At 40.8% G+C, this 20527-nt stretch overlaps 3 protein-coding genes across 3 annotated transcripts in view; 2 read left to right on the plus strand and 1 right to left on the minus strand.

Moving 5' to 3' along the window:
• Positions 1-20527, minus strand: part of LOC145970897 (uncharacterized) — a 138589-nt gene that overhangs the window by 35936 nt on the left and 82126 nt on the right. The window lies entirely within an intron of this gene.
• Positions 5448-7611, plus strand: LOC145970494 (uncharacterized). The gene is made up of 2 exons (XM_083097314.1): positions 5448-7052; positions 7130-7611. Exons 1-2 carry the CDS (start codon positions 6960-6962, stop codon positions 7388-7390), a joined length of 354 nt encoding a protein of 117 aa, XP_082953440.1. The 5' UTR covers positions 5448-6959; the 3' UTR covers positions 7391-7611.
• Positions 15531-17775, plus strand: LOC145970126 (uncharacterized). The gene is made up of 5 exons (XM_083096604.1): positions 15531-15675; positions 15875-16089; positions 16208-16319; positions 16462-16683; positions 16789-17775. Exons 1-5 carry the CDS (start codon positions 15604-15606, stop codon positions 17215-17217), a joined length of 1050 nt encoding a protein of 349 aa, XP_082952730.1. The 5' UTR covers positions 15531-15603; the 3' UTR covers positions 17218-17775.

Genomic DNA, 20527 nt, shown 5'->3' on the forward strand with positions numbered 1-20527 from the left:
GTACAAATTATTCGACGTTCCGAGCGATAATCCAAATTTATTAATCGACATTTCGGTACCGAGAACTTTGACGGAATGACATGTATCGTTGACGCATAGTTTAATTTATAATAATGCCAGCCTCGCGAAGTTCTTCGATAATTGACAAGATTTCATTGTCGTGAGCATTGTTGCCGGCTCGACGCGAGGCGTCCAGCAATCGCAAACGATCTACCAATTCGTTGGGATCGTTCCAATGCACGTAATCGATCATGTTGTCGCTTAGCGTCATGGTGTGCGGCGCGTCTATACCTCTTCCCACCTTTCTATCGGGGAATAATGGTGCAATTATATATTTGTACTTGTATCCTTTGTTACTTTTAATAGGATTATTAACTTTGTTGTCACGTTTATGCGCATTTGTTGCTTTTAATATACTTTGATATTTATACAAATCGTCTTGAGTGTATTTTTTATGATTGGGAAATTTTCTAAAAATCAAATCGTAGATACCTTCGGATCCCGTATATTTTATTCCATCGATAATTATATTATCTTCCATGTCCACATCGAAACGTTTATCACCGAGCATCATTCCTTCGCTGGTAAATTTAACACCGTAGACGTAATCCATACTCTTATTTTTATCAACACTCATGATAGCTCCTATATATTTTTGCGCTAGTGGACCAAAATGATCTCGGAACGTTTTCTGACCTTCGGACGTTTCTAATTCATGTCGGACCGATGTTACAAACGAATCGGGCGTGGTCTCATAAATTTCTTCGACGGACGGGGATGGTATTGTTTGACGCGGTTGTACTTTTATCGGAGTAGAAACAGTAGCCATATTAGAAAATTGTTTCCTTCGTTTCGATCGATTCGGTGTCGAATATATCGGCGAATCGTTTATCGGCATATTTATCCGTGCTCGCTTTATTCCTTGCTTCGACTCTTTTATTTTTTCCTCGTGCTTCTCTCCAAACGTTAAACTCAATGGTTCAATTTTCGGCGCATCAGATTCCACAGTATTTTCGATAAGCTGTTTTAAAGGTTCGGTAATTGGCTTAAATTGTCTTTCCAATGCAACGTCTTCCTCCATTTTACCAGTTTTCAAAGCGCGATATTTTTTGCGAATTGATTCGCTCATTTTTGCAATCTCTATCGCAATCTTTTCACGATCGTCGTTCATGATGCTTGATCAATGTGTCGATGACGACTGATCGCTTTACGGTATCGCGAAATCATTAAATCCTCTTCTATATCGTCCATTGATCAACGTGCTGTCTTTATCAATGACTACGAAGCCATATTTGCGTTGCCAACATTTCTGACACAATGCGCGGAAATCGTCGTAAGACATGTCGGTATTTACATGATCGTTGTATACATGTTTCAAGTTTGTGCCGTCTTGTTTAAATAAAATCAAAAGATTCGCATTGTCACGTATAAGATGCTTAGGTATCTTGGCATACGTTTGACAAAGATAGAAACAGTCGACGCTCGAGTGTCGACCCATTGCAAAGTATTCTCTTATCGTATCTTGCTTGTCACATGCCACGTCATCAAAGATAAAGATGGAATTCGGAAGCGCCTCGCTCGGTGGAATGACATCGCTGTTATTAGAGAATGTGAAATAGCCAATTTCGTCTATAGGTGCTAATAAATTTTCCAAGTATCTATATTTCGGTTGTTGAAGCGATTTCGAGTATACGTACGCGTTCTCGAAACGTACACCGTACGGACTTTCTATCAAACTAATCAACACGTTTGTCTTACCGCAGTTTGAAGGGCCGCAAACGATACCGCGTATAGTAGTCGGTAGCATGTTTCCATGCTTGCGTACTTTTTTCTCCGATATTAGTCTATCGTCGAAATTTGATACTTTGATTATCCGCGCTTGTCGCACGAACCGCATGTTTTCTCTTTCGAATCAATTTTGCGAATGATCACGAGGGGGGAGACCTATTTATAGAGGTGTCTCAACTCGAAACCGTTCAGTATCAAAATGTTTCTCCTTCTGTCGGATGAAAGAGACATTTTCCGGCTTACCGCCGAACAACTGCAGTATATCCCAAAGATTGTTTTACTACAAAATTTTGGTGATTACGTGGAACGATTGTGGGACAAGCTTCCAGAATATATAAAGGCTGATTCGGAGGTTCGACAATATCGTTCGTGCATGCGACATTACAATCAGCCGTGGATGCGAACACACATCGACGGTCCACCACCGTTAATAAAAAATTGCTACGAATGTCAGCGAGAATCGTAAGAGGTAGCGGTCTCTTAAATCGTGCGATAAACGCTCTTCCCATCGAATTACATATTCCCGGTTATCAGTTTTGCGGCCCGGGAACTCGATTAGAGAAACGATTGGCTAGAGGCGATCGAGGCATCAATCCATTGGACACCGCTTGTCGCGAGCACGACATTGCTTACTCGCGAAGCAACGACCTCGGTCAACGACACGTCGCGGATCGCATACTAGCTGCAAGAGCGCGAGAACGCATTACCGCGAGGGATTCGACTCTTGGTGAAAGAGCAGCCGCTACGACTGTTTGGGCGACAATGAAGGTAAAGACAAAACTCGGCATGGGGATGAAAAAGTCATCGACGACAAAGAGGAGGAAAAAACGAATACTTCCAGTAGCGAAACGCGGTGGTATTTTACCACTTTTACCGTTGTTGGGAGTTGTCGGTTCTTTGGTCGGCGGTGCGGCGGGAATCGCAAAGGCGGTAAACGATAGCAAGGCGGCGCAACGTCAGCTGGAAGAGTTGCAGCGTCACAATCGCGCTATGGAAGGTCGCGGACTTTATCTTGCTCCGTACAAGCGTGGACAGGGATTCTCAACAAAGTCTAAGAGAAAAAAAAAAACGTCGAAAAAACATTAAAAATGCCTACGGGTGCGACAACTAACGTGCAATTGGAACAATTGGCGAAACGTATGCATATACCGTTCTTTAGAGGTGTTTTCATGCGCAATAATTTACCAATAAGCAGTGTACGACGAAACGAGAGCGGTATCGTCAATTTGGATGACGTTGATGGTCCCGGTACTCATTGGGTAGCGTACGCAAAGAGGGGAGATCGTGTCGTATATTTCGACAGTTTTGGAAACCTTCGACCACCCAAGGAACTTGTGCGATATTTCGGACGAGTGAAAATTGAATACAATTATGCATCTTATCAAAGTTACAATCAGAGCATCTGTGGACAGTTGTGTTTAAAATTTCTTCAAACAGTCGACGATCAATTTAAAGCCTGACAATCCATCGTCATGACTCAGTATTCGTTCGACATGTCACTGACACTTACGTTGACTGGCAGAAGCAGCGTTCTCGCTGTAAGCTATTTTCCCGCTATAGATTTGACTGATGCCGATTACGAGCTTGGATTAACGGATTTTGAAACTTATCATACGATTCCAAACGTAAATTTTTTGAATAATAAATTTTACTTTGGCAACGACGACAAGGAAATTACGATTCCCGAAGGATCGTACGAATTGCACGCTATAAATGACTATCTCAAACGTGCAATTTTGCAAGATGAACACCTTTCCAGAGATGTTGAAAACGATTATGATGAGGAATATCCAATAGCGCTCCGCGCCAATCATAGCACGCTAAAGAGCGAAATCAAATGTGCCTACAGAATAAACTTTACCAAACCCAACAATGTAGGATCCTTGCTTGGATTCTCATCGAATCGTATATTGCAACCTCGCGAGTGGTACGAATCGGACGAACCAGTTAATATTATAAACGTAAATATTATTCGTATAGAATGTAACATGACTACTGGTGCGTACAGCAATGGCATGCGCGTACACACAATACATGAATTTTCACCGAGCGTACCACCAGGATATAAGATATCGGAAACGCCGGCACAGATCATTTACCTGCCGATCATCGTACGGAGCATTACGGATTTAACAATACGTATTGTGGATCAAAGAGGTCGATTGCTCGATTTTCGAGGAGAGGAAATTACCGTAAGATTGCATATACGGCGGCGACAAACATAGTATGCTCGTGCTGAACGAAACGGAGCACGCGAGAGACAATACTTTTACGAGGGACAATACTATTGCGGTATCGGGTGACAATAATAAGATAGCCATTAAGAAGAAGCTGAGCGCGTTGAATCGTGAATTTTTAAAATCATTGGGATTCATCGTACGAAAAGAATGATTGATATTTTGAATATCGGAGGTGAACCAGTCTTTGACGATCGCATCGTCAAGATTGAGACTCATACATACAATCCGTACGCCAATACGACGCTTGGATACAGCGACGAGATACGAATACCTATACAACATCAGGATTTGTACACGTTACCGTGCGAAAGCTTTCTTTACATCGAGGGAAGGTTTAATGTGCGTAAAGCGAATGACGAAATGAAGGTTGTATTGGGAAACAATTGCGTCGCATTCATGTTTGATGAGCTTCGATACGAACTCGACGGAGTAGAGATTGATCGCAACAGAAATGTTGGAATAACTTCGACGCTCAAAAATTATGTCTCTCTAACGCACCAGAAAAGTATAAACTTGAAGAACGCTGCGTGGGATTTGACGTACAATGGTGACAAAAATTATTTCAACTATTGTGTACCGCTCAACATGCTGCTGGGATTTTGCGAAGATTATAAACGCGTTGTGATTAACGCTCGTCACGAATTGATTTTGATACGTTCGCGCAACGATAATAATTGTCTATTCGGACACCCATCGTCGGAGGCAGAGATTGAATTACTCAAGATACAGTGGCGTATGCCTCATGTAATATTGAACGAGATTAATAAATTGTCGATGTTGCGAATGTTGGAAAGCGGACGATACTTGAATATGAGTTTCAGATCTTGGGATCTATACGAATTTCCTCTGCTGCATAGCACGACTAAGCATTCATGGACCGTGAAAGCCGCCTCCCAGCTAGAGAAACCACGATACGTGATCTTTGCATTGCAAACTGGTAAAAAGAATTCAGTGTCACAAGATGTTACATTATTCGATGACTGCAAATTAACCAACGTTAAACTCTATTTAAACTCGGAATTTTATCCCTATGATGATTTAAATTTAGATTTTGAAAAAAATAGATTCGCCGTTCTATTCAACATGTACTCTCGTTTTCGCAAATCTTATTATGGATGCGATGATAATGCAACGCTATTAACCATTTCAAAGTTTCTACATTGCGGTCCTCTCGCGGTCATTGATTGCTCGCGACAAAACGAGTCTGTCAAAACTGCTACCGTGGACGTGAGAATAGAGTTTGAATGCAGGGAAAATATACCGGCGAATACTACCGCCTACTGTCTCATCTTGCACGATCGGGTTGTCGAATATAATCCATTGACCAATGTAGTCCGCAAAATTACATAAGTCAGCAAATATCCCCTCCATTGCATATGAAAAAATATAAAAGATTGAGATGTTTGACGATCGACATCAGTCTGCAATCGGATCTTGTCATCATGGCTGTGCCAACGTTTGTGGATCTACAAGGATTTATCGTTGGGAAAAATTTTGTCGTGAAGGAAGCTGCTGTTCTGAGAAAGGGATCCGTACTTTCTCATTATATTTTTACATGTCCCGAACCATGGCACATGCTCACAAAATCTGAGAGATGTCAGGTTTTATGGTTGATGAAAAATCACCATGGATTATCGTGGAATGATGGACACGTTTCATATTGGAAATCGAAACGTTTAATTACGACAGCGGTGATGGGTGCAACGGGGGAGGATGATGATGCGTCACCTCTCGTGTACGTTAAAGGGCATGAAAAACGGCAATGGCTAGCCGATATACTGGACAATGATGCAAGAAACGATGTGATTATCGAAACTTTGGATGCAGATTATGAGGATGTAGCTTCTTTAAATAAGTTAGATGTTAAGAATACTGTACGTTGTGAAAATCATGTAAAAAATTGTGCTTTAGAAAATGTATTTAAGATTTATAATTGGTGGTTGAAACATCATGATTCATCGAATCCATATTTATAATAAATTGATGATGCAATATATTTTTATCGTCTTTCTTATTCTCTCCTTTCTTTCCTCATCTCTATCTATGTACGTGTGCAGTATCGTGTTTCCGTACGCGACACAGCTGCCACAGATATTGTATTTCGATACTACATTGTGGTACATGATAAAACATTTAAATATTTGATAATTGAATATAGTTTTACGTTCGATGACCGTTCGACGAGCGTTCATTCCCGTTCAACGAGCGTTTGTTTCCGTTCGACGGGCGTTCGTTTCCGTTCGATTACCGTTCAATTACCGTTCGACGAGCGTTTGTTTCCGTTCGATTACTGTTCAATTACCGTTCGATGACCGTTCAACGGGTGTTCGTTTCCGTTCGATTACCGTTCAACGGGCATTCGTTTCCGTTCGACGGGCGTTCAATTACCGTTCAATTCCGTTCGATTACCGTTCGTTTCCGTTCGATTACCGTTCGACGGGCGTTCGTTTCCGTTCGACGGGTGTTCAATTACCGTTCAATTCCGTTCGATGACTGTTCATTTCCGTTCGATGATCGTTCAATTACCGTTCAACGAGCGTTCGTTTCCGTTCGATGACCGTTCGACGAGCGTTCGTTTGCGTTCGATGACCGTTCGAGCAGGGTTGACACATTATAATGTTATATTATATCATGCATACTTTTGTCTTACGACGCGTTTTTGGTAAAGCGATAATGATATGTCCCTATTCTAAAGTTTCGTGTCGAGACCTCGTTGTCTCCTCACAAAGTAGCGATATGATAATATTAATATTATATTATATACCACGCTGAGAGTTGCATGGGACCGCGTATACTTTTGTCTTACGACGCGTTTTTGATATGGTGATAATGTCGCATCTCTGCTATAAAATCTCGTGCCGAGACCTCGTTCTCTCATCAGAAAGAGTTTAGAAGTGCGCGAGTAAGAAGTGTGTAAAAGTTTAAAAAACAATGGATCATCTTGCATCATTGTACAAGGACTGGAAGACGAAATTGATGGACATATTATGTATCGTAGCACTCAACATGACTTTCACGTGGAACGTAAGTAGTGTTTTGTGATTATTTTGTGAAAAAGTGTAAAAAATTTTGTATTTATATTAATTATACTTTTTATGTAGTTCCAGGATGAAGTCCGCATACCGGGCTTCATGAACATAGAGCACCGCCAGTGGGTGCGGGCGGTGCGCCGGGCCGAGAGGGAGAATTTTGGAGACGTGTGGGGCGACACCCCGGAGGGCCTAGATGGAGATATATTTGATCTGCGGCGGCTCTTCGGGGAAGAGCCCTACGAAGAAATAGAAGAAGAGATATGGGTCCAAGAAGAGGAAGATTGGGAAGAAGAGGAGGAGTGGGAGGACTTAGTAGCCCCAGGGGGCTAAGGTATATCTATTTTTTATAATTTTTATTATTAATTATTAAAATAAAGCTAATGAAATGTCTCTTTTTCTGTTGCAGGAGCGGCCTCCCCATGTATTTTATATTTTTATATTTTTATTTTATTATTATATTACTATTCTTATTATTATTATATTTTTTAAATTTTAAATTTTATATTATTATATTACTATTCTTATTATTATTATATTTTTTAAATTTTAAATTTTATATTATTATATTATTATATTACTATTCTTATTATTATTATATTTTTTAAATTTTAAATTTTATATTATTATATTATTATTTTATTAGACACACACACACACACACACACACACACACACACACACACACACACACACACACACACACACACAAATTGTATAATACACACACACACATTTTAAAATAAATGTTATATTTAGTATTGAAAAGAAATGTATTTATTTACGCGCCTCTCCTTGCGTTCCCATCCCTTGCGTCTCTCTTGCGCTAGTTGTAAGTATAGCAATATCGTTCTCTCTCTCTCTTTCGTACGCGCTATCGTTCTAACAATAAGTCTCGCGTTAGTTGTAAGTCTCGCGATATCTTCGTTCTCGCTCGCACGCGTTATCTTAGCTATTATCGTTCTCTCTCGCACACGTTGTTCTCGCGATATTATAGTTCTCTTTCGTATGCGTTCTCTTCGCGCTATTATCGTTCTCTCTCATTCACAAGCTCGTCGCTATCACTCACTTACCTTTGCGTCGTCCTGCTCCCACCTATGTGGCATCTTATAATGCGTCGTCCTTGTCCCACGTTGACGCCATCCTTGTCACATGTTGATGATGTCATGTGTCATCCTTGTCGCACTGTCCTCTTCACACACTTTACGCTATCCTTTTCCCACACGTAGCGCTATTCTTCTCACACCCGTCCCCCCCACCCGCGCGGACCCCCTCGTCCATCGCTCGCGCCGCGGATCCCCCTACCCGCGCGGACCCCCTCGTCCATCGGTCGCGCCGCGGATCCCCCCTACCCGCGCGGACCCCCTCGTCCATCGCTCGCGCCGCGGATCCCCCCTACCCGCGCGGACCCCCTCGTCCATCGCTCGCGCCGCGGATCCCCCCTACCCGCGCGGACCCCCTCGTCCATCGCTCGTGCCGCGGATCCCCCCTACCCGCGCGGACCCCCTCGTCCATCGCTCGCGCCGCGGATCCCCCCTACCCGCGCGGACCCCCTCATCCATCGCGTGACGTCATCATCCCCCGCGTGACGTCATCATCTCCGCGTGACGTCATCATCCCCCGCGTGACGTCATCATCTCCGCGTGACGTCATCATCCCCCGCACGTGACGTCATCATCCCCCGCGTGACGTCATCATCCCCCGCGTGACGTCATCATCCCCCGCACGTGACGTCACCCCCCCCCGCGTGACGTCACCCCCCCCCCCGCGTGACGTCACCCCCCCGTGACGTCACCCCCCCGCCCGCGGTTCCCCCTCGCCCCTCACCCCCCCTCGGAGCCCCTGCGTTAGAAACCTCATAGTCTTACTACTACACTCGCAACACGTATCTGCTCCGCTTTCTGCGATTTTGTATATTTACGAAATAAACCTGGTGCTTCATAGAATGTATGGCACGTATTTCTCCCAAGAATTTCACGCCCATTCACGCCCACGAATCGTCGCGGGTGGAAAATAAGCGAAACGTTTTTCTACCCTTCGCGCGCTCTCCTCTCTTTCTCTCTCGTTTTCTCTATTGAGAGGGTTTTTATTACGGCTTTCTCCAAGATCGCGCTCTCACAGAGGAGTCGGGCACACCCCGTGACACCCACTTCCCTTCCAGCTTGGATATGGGACACCGTGGACCGTAAGAAGTTAAACGGACATATTATTTTCTGGAAAGAAGACACACGAGACTTTGGTCGTGGCGAACACGTGCGGCGAGAATGGAACGAAACGAGCGCGCGCAGTGCAGTCTACGACATCGTTTTCCAAAATTATGCGCGCGATAACGGAGTGCGAACAGACGATAATTGCGACATTGCCTCAAGTACAATCGGGCAAACAATGCGATCGAGACGACAAAGCCTTTTGGTTTAAAAGCCACGTTGCCTTATAAATTTAAATTATATGTATATAAATATATTTATATTATTATTCTTTTCTCGTTGAAAACATGTGATTTTTGTAACGATAAATATCTTTTATGTCAGATTTAATTTAATACTTTAATTACATAAAGATAATAGTGTATCAATTAGTAACCTTAAGCCGATTTTCAAATATTACTAAATGTTTATCGTACTTTTGTGCAATCTTTTTTAAATTTTTTAATTAATACCTTTAAATCATTATTATTTTTTTCAGCATCGGTGTGATCTTTAAAAAATAATCTTGAGGATATAAAATGTTAATATAAATTTTTTGATTCTGTTAAAGTGTGTATGATTATGATTCAATTTAGACAATGGCAATTTCCATAGCAAGTCGTGCGATATACCGAGATACAAGGGCGATATGCCAGTTTCATTTGCTTCGGCGCACATTTTGCCTCGGCGCTACGGTATTTGCGATTCCGTTTTATTGCTCGATTTGCTATAAACGGGAACAGCGCGCGATGTCTCGTAAAAGATACGAGGATCGTGCATTTATGTAGAAACCACATGCGCTCGTATTCGAACAAATCATTCGGAACTAGAACGGCTTTACCATGTCACGAGTCGCTTCGAAATTGGCCATATACACGCCAAATGAGGCACTATAATTGCTATAATACGATCTGGTCGATTGTGTGACTATGGCTTAATGACAATATCTTATAGCGGTTTATCCTGCAACGAAGAATCCTGCATACATTTTCTTGATAAATTTCGTGATAAATTTGTCTCTCAATGTCATGATAGAAATCGTCGAGATATGCAAATTGCGGAGGATAAGCATTATTGCGAAGTTAATATCTTTTAACGCGGACTGAATCTCGTAATCGACAACGATGGCGTTCATTTCCGTCGTATGGCGTCGATCTATCGATCGCAGTGCGACAGGAAACCAGGTGGACCAAGCCGCAAGAACTGCTCCAACATTTTTAATTAACCACTGCTAGTGATCTGGACAGTGTCTCTTCTGGCGACAGTTGGCGCACTTTAGTTCCGAGCGAAACAGGAGAAACTACTACGGGACTTTCCAATGGTGGTGAGACTCGTTTCCTACGAGTAACTAACTGGCGAACTTCTGGACGGCAAGTGGAGACCCGTAAGGGGACACCGAGCCAACGGGATCGACAACAAACAGGAACTACGCAGAGCAGTACGGTTATCGGGTTACCGATGCGGTACAGCTCGATACAGCTGATTTATTGGCGGAAGTCGATTAGCTCAAATCTTACACTTAATTACGAAAATCGTGACGCGTGACGACAAACGACCCGCTCGATGTGTGTATGTGTATCGTCACATTTGCGAATATTGTTGCACTTTACAGACAACGGATCTTGAAAAATTTTTTCGCGCGATCAAAAGAGAATAAAACATTGTATTTCAAAGCCACGACTTCCTTGTTCCGTGCACGTTTCCCTGGGATAGAGTCTCTAATCCGTAACAGGCTTGCTGCGGGGATTTGCACGGGATTTGCACAGGAATCCGGAATTATCCCGGTGGCCATTGAAGATGATCCTAAGTAAACACGCGTGCGGCCACACGACTCGCATCCCCACCATCCATTGCGAGTTTCTTCGTGTTAGCACAATTCCTTGGTAGCAACCCTCGAGTGAATGAAAAGGGAGAGGGGGGTGACAATGCCCGGGCGGTGTTGTACAAGAGGAGCAGGTCAGTATTCGTCGACGCATTCGCGGAAAAAGGGACGAATTCGTATGCGAGGACGGTAAAGGTGTTTCTATCCGAATGCAGCCTTCGCGTTTTCGTCGCGCGCTGAATGCGTGCCCTTTACGGGACGTGTTATGTCACGAACTGTCTCCTTTAAAACTTTCCGACAAACTCCCTGGACGACGAAAGCAGAGCAGAGGCGATACATCAGATTGCAGCTTGCTGTCGAAAGTGATGGATGAGAATTGAGACAGATCGATCGCGACGACGAATATATAGCAATCTTTTGTATCTGCGAGTACATTTGCGAGAATCGTTCCTTTTAAATTTAAATATCTGGCATTCCTATTTTGTCTGATATAATGAATGTAAAACTGCAAAAAACTCTCATTATTCTAATTGTTATCCTGATATACATATATAAGAATATATGTATGCTATTTATCTCTTATATACTTCTTAATTTTTTCAGATAATACATATACAGGGTGGTTCTCGTAACGGTCGCCACGATTTTTAAGGCACTTATAATAATCTAACAAAAAAATGTTTCAAACAAAAGTTGTATGGCTTGAAGGGGGCCATCAGATGGTGGCAATGATTTGACCTTGGAGAGTCATTTGAAGGTCACGTAAAGGTCACCGTCAATTTCTTAAACGGAACTTCCTATTTTTTATTGCATATTCTTGTAGCTTATCTCGAGGGCTTTCCAAAACACTATAATAAAATATTTTTCCCTCAAGTACTTTTTGAGTTATAAGGCTTGAAATCATTTCTTAATTTTACATTAAAAATCGTGGCGACCGTTACAAGAACCACCCTGTATATGCTCATTTAGCAAAATTGGAGTTAGTATTTTTGAAGATCATTATTTTTTACCTTTGCACATTTAGAACTGCATCTGATGTTGGACACTAATATGTTCAAGGTAGGTGAGTGTAGTTTGTGGTTAGAAAGATCACTTGCTCTCGATACATTACATCTTTGGTCGATAATAGCGACAATCTACGCGCCATAACGGATGCTCATCATCCCTTCAAAATTGCAGTTCTCGTTCGGAAACGTGACTGGTTGTGTGCACAAAAAGCGCTTAAGTGTCCTGTTTTGCGTCCTTTTTTCGGGTCAGCGATATTCCCATTGTGCAATTTTCAATAGAAAGACCCTCAGTATATCATGTAAAAATAATAGATAAACGCGTGGTGGCCTAATGCATCAGCCATATGTAATGCTATAATACGACATAGCCAGGTTTCTGCGACGGGAATATCCTTCGTAAGACAGGCAGAACGCAAGTTTGTTCCTGGAAGATCAAAAAGCCAATCGCGCTTCGCGGTTAGAATCTACACCGCGATTTCTTGCAAGCACGCGATCTAAGATTCTCGCTCTGCTTGTTGATTCTTCGAGTGTTCCCGAGAGTCACACGAATACGCTTAAAAGGAGATCAGGTAAGACCAGTCCGAAGCGCAGAAACGGCGCACGGCTCGTCGGAAGAATCGCGGGAGAAAACATTCGTCATTATTACCATTGACCGTTGGTCCCCAGGATCTACTCATTCGGGTTTCACAGGAAGTAGGCCGGTCGGATCAAGGACTAGGCTGCCCTTTTCCATTTTGAGGCGGCCCATTCAGGTGTAATGGTCAGTTAAAGACTAACCAAACAGAAGATACCACCGGTTCTCTCGATGAACTTCCGCGAGTTCTCTTTTTTTCTCATGACCAAGTATCTTCGACTCGAAATCTTCCGCTAAAAGGATCGAATCTTTTGTTCACCTATCGAAATCAGAATTGATTTTAATTTGAAATTTAGTTTTTATATATAATACAGATTTTAATTTTTCCTTAAATATAATAATATCATCAGGTTTATTACAAAAATAATTTAGTATCTTTTTATTTCTAAAATAATCCAAGCTCGAGCTTTTTTGCTATGCAAATATTGTTTGCAATCTTATTTTTAAATGTACATGTGTCGAATAAAAATTACATTTTGTGCATCAAATAAAAATTATATTTTATTTATTCGATTTTACTCGGTGAATTCATAACTGTGCGAATTCGCAGCTACGTAACCGGAGCAACTGAAACAAGCCCACCCGCGGTTACCTAAATAGAGGAATCATCTCAAGTATATTTATCCACGTGATCTTCGAATAACAAACGCGGAAATCCTTAAATCCTAAATCAACCTGGCGCGAGCCGAAACGAAGACAGACTGCAAACAAACGGCGGCAGTCGAACTATGGAGGACTCGTGGTCCAATGTGGCGAAAGTCAAATATTAGGTCACTAAATAAGACGTACTTTGAGTTCGGTCGAATTAAGTGATTTTACGGTGGTGCTTTTACGGTTTAAGCTATTTTCAATAATTTTTGATATTTTTTGGTATGATTATGATATTTTACATTATCTTCGTTAAATAATAATGCGAAAATTTTTCCTTCTTCTGATTGTAAGATAGATTAGTAAAATCGTCATAAAAAAAGCGTTAAAAATATCTATTTATTATTATTTATTATCGAAAAATCTGCATATTAAGTGATTCGATTTATATACATATATGTGTGTAATGCTCGAAATCTTTTATCATTAAAGTCATAAAAATGCTTTTCGCGAGACGCTCTCAGCTCTCTTCTTATCTGAAACGAGTTGCCTTCACAGCCGCAGTAGCGGTATTGACGAGGAGTAGAAAACGAAGAAACTGAAGACAAGACAATGACCGCTGTTCAAACATGTTCGGACTTCAAACGACCGCCGGCATATCTCGTACGCCGTGCGACGACTGCACATGCATTAGCGGTCCGCAATAGCGAAGGAGAGATTGCTGCACCTTCGGGGTGTCGTATTCTCTCGGGCGTTTAAGGACATCCGGCGTCGGAAGGAAATGATAAATATTTGGGAAGGTGCTACGCGGTACGATGCAGACGCAGCGAAGCCTTTCATTTGTAAGGACACGTCGAAATTAGTGTACCAGGGGCAACGGTAGAATCTGGAGAAAGAGGAATATTTTGCTAGGACCAAGCCGTAGCGTGGTTATATTCAAACATCCACTTTACAAACTGCATTTTCAATCCTGACGCATATAACATGTATATTATGTATCTGTATTATATTTCTTAAAAAGCTTATTTTTTAAATAATACATTGGCGTTCGCGTACATATTTTCATTTAATTAGTATCACGTGCAATTTGCTTTTTCTTAATCGGAATTTATGCTTGATGTGCTTGATTGTTATTTTATTAATTTTCTTTCCAAGAGAATTTAATATACTTCGTAAAAGCTTTTCGATAATCTCAATAATTCTCTCGATAATTGTGACAACTTCGATTAATCACGATTTTTCAGCGATCAGCTGGAGAACGTCGCACGCGCGCATAGCGTTGAGCGAGCAGCTGGCGCGTCGTCGAATTATCGCACGCGTAGTTTTATTTTGAAAGCGGAGATCCCGCGTGGCAACGCGCGTATCTGCATACGCCGAAGATTCATCCACCGAGTTGACTGACGAGCGCCGCCTTCCCCTAATCGTTCGATCGCCAAAAAATTTACAAAAAGACATCACGGCGCGCCGTAGAGAAGGCGACAAGCAAGAGGGACGGGGGAAGGAGGGAAGGGGGCGAGAGGATAAGAGGGAAAGGAAGCGAGATAGTACGAGATGAAGAGGAGTTTCGAGAAACAAACTGAGACGAAACTCTCCCTGCGTGCACCGGGCACCGCCCTTGCACTCCACCCATCCATCTCCGGCGTGCATATATTTTTGGGCGGCTAGTTTTTCCCCCGAGGGAGATTTATCATGTCCCTACGCCTCTTCTCTCGCGGGCTGCTCCATCAGTGCCCGACGTGTGGCAGGGAATAATTGGCAGAGCGGAGGAGTGGCCGCATCGTACTTTAGAAACTACTCTTCGAAGATGATTCGTGGGAGCAGACAATCTTATGGAGAAAATGATTATTTCCGCAACTGTATATTCGCATGGAATGACGAATCCATAACCGTTCTGAATGGAGCTGTAAGCTCTAGTCCATCGATCTGTTAATTCAAGCAGATTTTTATGTAAACTTTTATGCTAATGTTATGATGTGTATCGTAAAATAAATAAAAAAAATTAGATTTCTCCTTTAACTTGGAAAAGTTTCTCCGTCTGTTTATTAAATAGCAAAAAATTAGTTAAAATTTAGGGAAGATATGAATAAATATACTGATGAATATAGCTAAAAAAATTTTATATCGTTCACATTTTCTTTTTAAAATACATTCAACTTCGAAAATATCGAAAGGGGCAATAGAACTTGTTAGTACAGCACTATGTGGCTGACTGTAAACATCAAATATATAGAGGTCATTATGAAATCGTTCGATTGATCAGTCGTTTGAAATCCTTCGTTGGTACATGTCATCTAGAACTGTCGTCCAGAATGAGTGTGTTACGTTTTGCTGAAGAATTCTCGCAATTAGTTATGCGTTACATGAAGCATATGCCATTACATGTAAAGTATTTGATTATTAACTAAAAATATATAATAAATATATATAATTATTTTGAACGAAAAAATAAAATATAGTCGATAAAAATATTAATGTATATATAATTAGATTTACATATGTATATTACTAGGAAAATATAATGTGGTGCATGTGATAAAATTTTAGAATATAATTCGTGATCGTTATAAATGTGTGTTTCAGAACAATAAATCAAAATCCGTTATCGTGCCCTTGACCAATGAACAAATAACGTACACTATACATCATGTGCTTCGCGCACTTGGGATAAAGAATGATGACAATGAGAATGACGATGATTCTGTGGCAAATGTCGTGACATCGAATAAGGAAGTCGTTTCAACAGATTTAATCAGTTCCAAGATCAATGGCAGTCAAGATAATAAGAATACATGCAGGTTGTTTTAAAGTTTGTGTAATGCGATATCATTTTATAAGATATCATTTTAAAGATATCATTTTATAATCATTTCGTATCATTGTTTCATAATCATTTCGTAATAATATTATATTTAGATCTCAGGATGAATTTCAATTCGTAACGGATTCTTCTCTTTCTGATACTTCATTAAAAGCTATCGAAAAAGAAACGGAGAATTCTTTGAATACATTGCAGAGTGAAAAAAAGGTAATATGCAATTTTGAATTATTAATTTCTTAATTGTTCATTATTATCTAAAGAGTAATTACAATATATAGTCCTTAAATTAACTGATAATTTAATTATCTAGTCCGCTACAAATATAATTTTATTTACCATTTATTCGTAGTTTATTTCACGATCAAATCCTTCGATTTGCGTTATTGGCAGATCTGATACTTTTGTTTGCAAAGAAGACCAAAAACTAAACAATGATATTCAAGATGACGTGTTTGAGGATAATAATGTAATTTCATTACATAATTCACTAAATAACAATTTTCTGAAATCATTGGCAGAAATACGAGAGTCTGCTATAAACATCACGTTAAAAATAGATGATTTAAAAAAGGTAATTTTTCACATACATGCGCGCGCGCGCGTTACATGTATGTATATATGTGTGTATATATTATAAAATATTATTCATATATATATTAATTAAATCATTTTATAGCAAACATTCAACAAACAATCACAGCGATTACTTTCAAACAGTCTTCTTAATCTTAATCGTACATCAACGATAATCAAGAAAGAGCCTACCAAAATTCGCAGATCGATGACAACTTTCTCTGGATCAATGTTATCTTCTAACTTGCACATAGCGGAAAAAGAAGATAATTTAATTAATAGACGTAAAAGTACTGGAATGGCGAATAATATTATAACTCCTAAAAAATTAGGATCCACAAAAGTGGATCATTCAATGTCAAAGTTAAGTGAATCAGTATTATATAACAAGACATCACCAGGTTTAATTCCGAAGCTAACAAAAAATCCGAAATACGCCCATGTGAAAAGTACTATACCAAAGCCAATCTGCTTAAATAAAAGAAAAAACTCAATAACTACAGTAAAAGAAAAAACTCAACCAATACAGTAAAAATTTCAGAATAATATACAATTTTAATAATTATTCTTATTTGTTAATTGTTAGACTTATTATAGACTTTAAAATATTTTACCTTTAAAAAAGAGCATATTGTTTTTGATTAATATAATTAACATTTGTATTATATGTAATTAATGTTTTTACAAATTACGCGAATTTATCACATTTAAAAATTTCATAATATATGTAATTATTCTCTAGTTTCTTTTGTGTGTAAACAAATATGTGTACAATCTGATGTGATGTGTAGATTATATCCTTAGAAATATTTTCTTTTGCTCATCGAACGAACATATTGTATACTTTAAATATTTAAACGCAACCGTGATACGAGAATCGACGTAATAAAAATTATTAATGCTTTGTTCTTGTTGGATCTCGCGAGAAGTTTAACCTGAAATATCATCGAGAGCAACTTTACGGATTCTTGCGAAATAATTTTTTAATGCGCGATCTTTCTTCGTAATTTCTCTTGTTTAAATCAACCACAAAAATGTGATTTTTTTATATTCCTTTAAGAAGAAATATTATCTATAAGTGAGAAACGTTTATCTTTTAATATTTTAAAGTGTTACCTTTGATCGTCCCGACAAAAGTCACATTGGAGAATTAATTAAAGTTTTTTAATTAAAATATAAAATTAATTTAATTCAATACTCCGTTTCCTCCATCTCCAAAGGGTTGATAAGTTCTCCTTTGGTGAGACAGAGTTGGTAAAATAACTATTAGTATCCCGGTCTTTAATTATAAAAATCGTGTAGGCGGTACTTTGGCACCGTGAGCCTTCATCAATCACCCGTCAATCCACGTTTATGAGAACGATTCTTCTAGATTACACGATCCTTGCCCTTGAAAGGCAGACCTTCGTTACTAGGAAGCAGGTAATCTTGAAGCTCGTAGTTAGTAATTAGTGCCCGTCGGGGTGAAGACTATATCTCGTAGCTTTCGTGGCACTCCGCTATGTTAACGTAGAATTCGCGTATAATCTCATACATTATTTTATTTTAATGAATCCATTTCTATCGGGAATCCATTCCTCCATCATTCGTCTCCCATCAGCGCATCCGCGCACGCAGTAGCAACGTGTAAACTGCATCTGTCCTTAAGTGCACTCTCGGCAGAACACTCTTCGGCTTAAAAAGTGTTTTACTTGTTGACGTGTCAGCCGGGCCATTCGCCGACTCCGCGAGACAGTTCCATCAGTGACAGCGATTAGCTCCGCGATTCATCTTAATGACTGCCCGATCGTCGCTCTGCTCCTCTTCCATTCGTTTCTTTTTTCGATCTTATTAAGCAGGCGCGAAAATGCGAAGTGAAATGGGACAGGGAGGACATCGTTTGCCTCTCTTTGCCACGTCTCTCGTCACGATATAATCATGAGTTGCGCAGTCGTGTATTTTATTTGTCGCTTTTATAACATCGTTTCTCGAAACTTTATCGCGGCATATTAATGAAGGGGAACACACACGAGGCAAAAATTATATTTATGAGTATTCGTTATAGGTCTTCTGTACACTAAACAAACAAATAGTCATGTTGCATTGTAGAGAAATTAATTTGTAAGATAAACAGACGACATATAAGTAGATATTTTACATTTAATTGTAAAGTTATGGAACATTGACGATTATAATGATGTTAATTTAAAAGCCTGTACTTTATGACTAACTTACACATACATTTCAAGTGTTAAAAACGGTATGTAATCCAAAGTTACAAAAAGCAAATTTTACACACATGTACAAAAAGTAGCAAATGTGAATCGATCAATAATACATACGTCACCAGTACCATCTTTATTATTGTAATTCAAAAGCTGATATGGCCACGACCGTTGGCACAGCTGCCACTTTGCTGAGAAACGAATTTGTAGTTGGAGCGCTTCAAGCTTTTTGTCTCATCGAATCTCTTCCTGTGGCTCTCCCGCTTGCTCTTTCGTTCTGCTGTAGACCAAACGAGCCCATTTTTGGTCCACACGTCCGCGGACGCGCACACGTGTCCGTACGCGGAGGACGTTTCTGCAAACCGATTTGGGGCGCAAAAACGGATCGCATCTTTTAAAAACATACTTGAGGGCCGAAGAAGCATCCGCAATTTCCGCCTGATGGTGCACAGGTGCACGCGTGTGCGTGCATTCTTTTGTCGGTGCGTCGCGTTAATAACGACCCTCTTTCCGCACCGCGTGGTCACGCAATGACAAATCTTATAAATCATAAAATAAACCACGCGTTTAGCGTCCGACGTTGTTGCGTAAAATGTGGCCGAAAAATTTTTCTCTCATCTAAAGACTCTAAATTATTCTTTTTCGACGATATTTTTCACAGGTACTTGAATTGCATCTAGAGTGATGATGAAAAATATTATGCTCTAATAAAATATGACATAATATACGATAATACATTTAAAAATTGCGTGGTAATTACTTTTCATTAATATAATTTTGATAGATTTTTATCATCTCTGTAAGATCACCTCTTGTTTGACAATCGGTTATTTTCTTCGTGTGCCCTTTCAATCGCGGTACCGCCGTCCCTTAAATAAAGCTGTCATATCGTGGATGAATTGCGCCTCTGCTACACAAGCCGCGCGCAATGAGGGCGGCAGCAAACACGAGCGCGTAATCAAGGCTCATGCAAAGTCACGCGACCGGTCGGCTGCGGCGCGAGATTGCGCGAGTCTGCAATTTCGCGCGCGCTCGAAAGCCGGCTATCCCGACACCTGTTGTCGAAGTATACGCACGATGATTCCCTATGCTAAGTTCCGGACGCGGCAAAAAGTCGGCTCGTTGTCGAGCTGGGGGCCCTAGGGGCGATCGGAAGCGGCACGGGGCGAGCGAAAGGGGGGCAGACCGTAGACGTTCTCCCGATATCTCTCCCTCGTCTCTTTCTTCCCGATTCTACGTGTTCGCAAGAGCATCGGCTCGAAGGGGGGAATGCAGGGGGAGGATGATTACGCGTGTCTTTTTAACACAAAAGGCTCGAAAACCAACACCGAAGTACGGAGGAGCGTGCGGCGCGCCCTGTAATCGACGACGTCCCAGACCCGGGCTCTCCCTCTCTTCGTGATGAGACAACCATTTTCAAAATTGCGATAGTCGCCTGCAAATAAGGCGAGAGAGAGACGGGTCCCTCAGTCGGACGTTATAGGTAACCGAGGGCCTCTCCTGGCCAAGTTATTATTTGTTTTTGCCCCAGGGGACCATCACGGTACTTATCGAGTCACCGTTTGCTTCAGCTGCAACGGAACGTTACGCCTCAGTCTCGAAGAAAACAAGACAAATCGACCGTCCTCACTCTGTCCT

Source organism: Camponotus vicinus, unplaced genomic scaffold, assembly GCF_025532165.1.
Source record: "Camponotus vicinus isolate PSW18456_S1 unplaced genomic scaffold, iyCamVici1.0 SCAF_4, whole genome shotgun sequence".
Lineage (NCBI taxonomy): Eukaryota > Metazoa > Arthropoda > Insecta > Hymenoptera > Formicidae > Camponotus > Camponotus vicinus.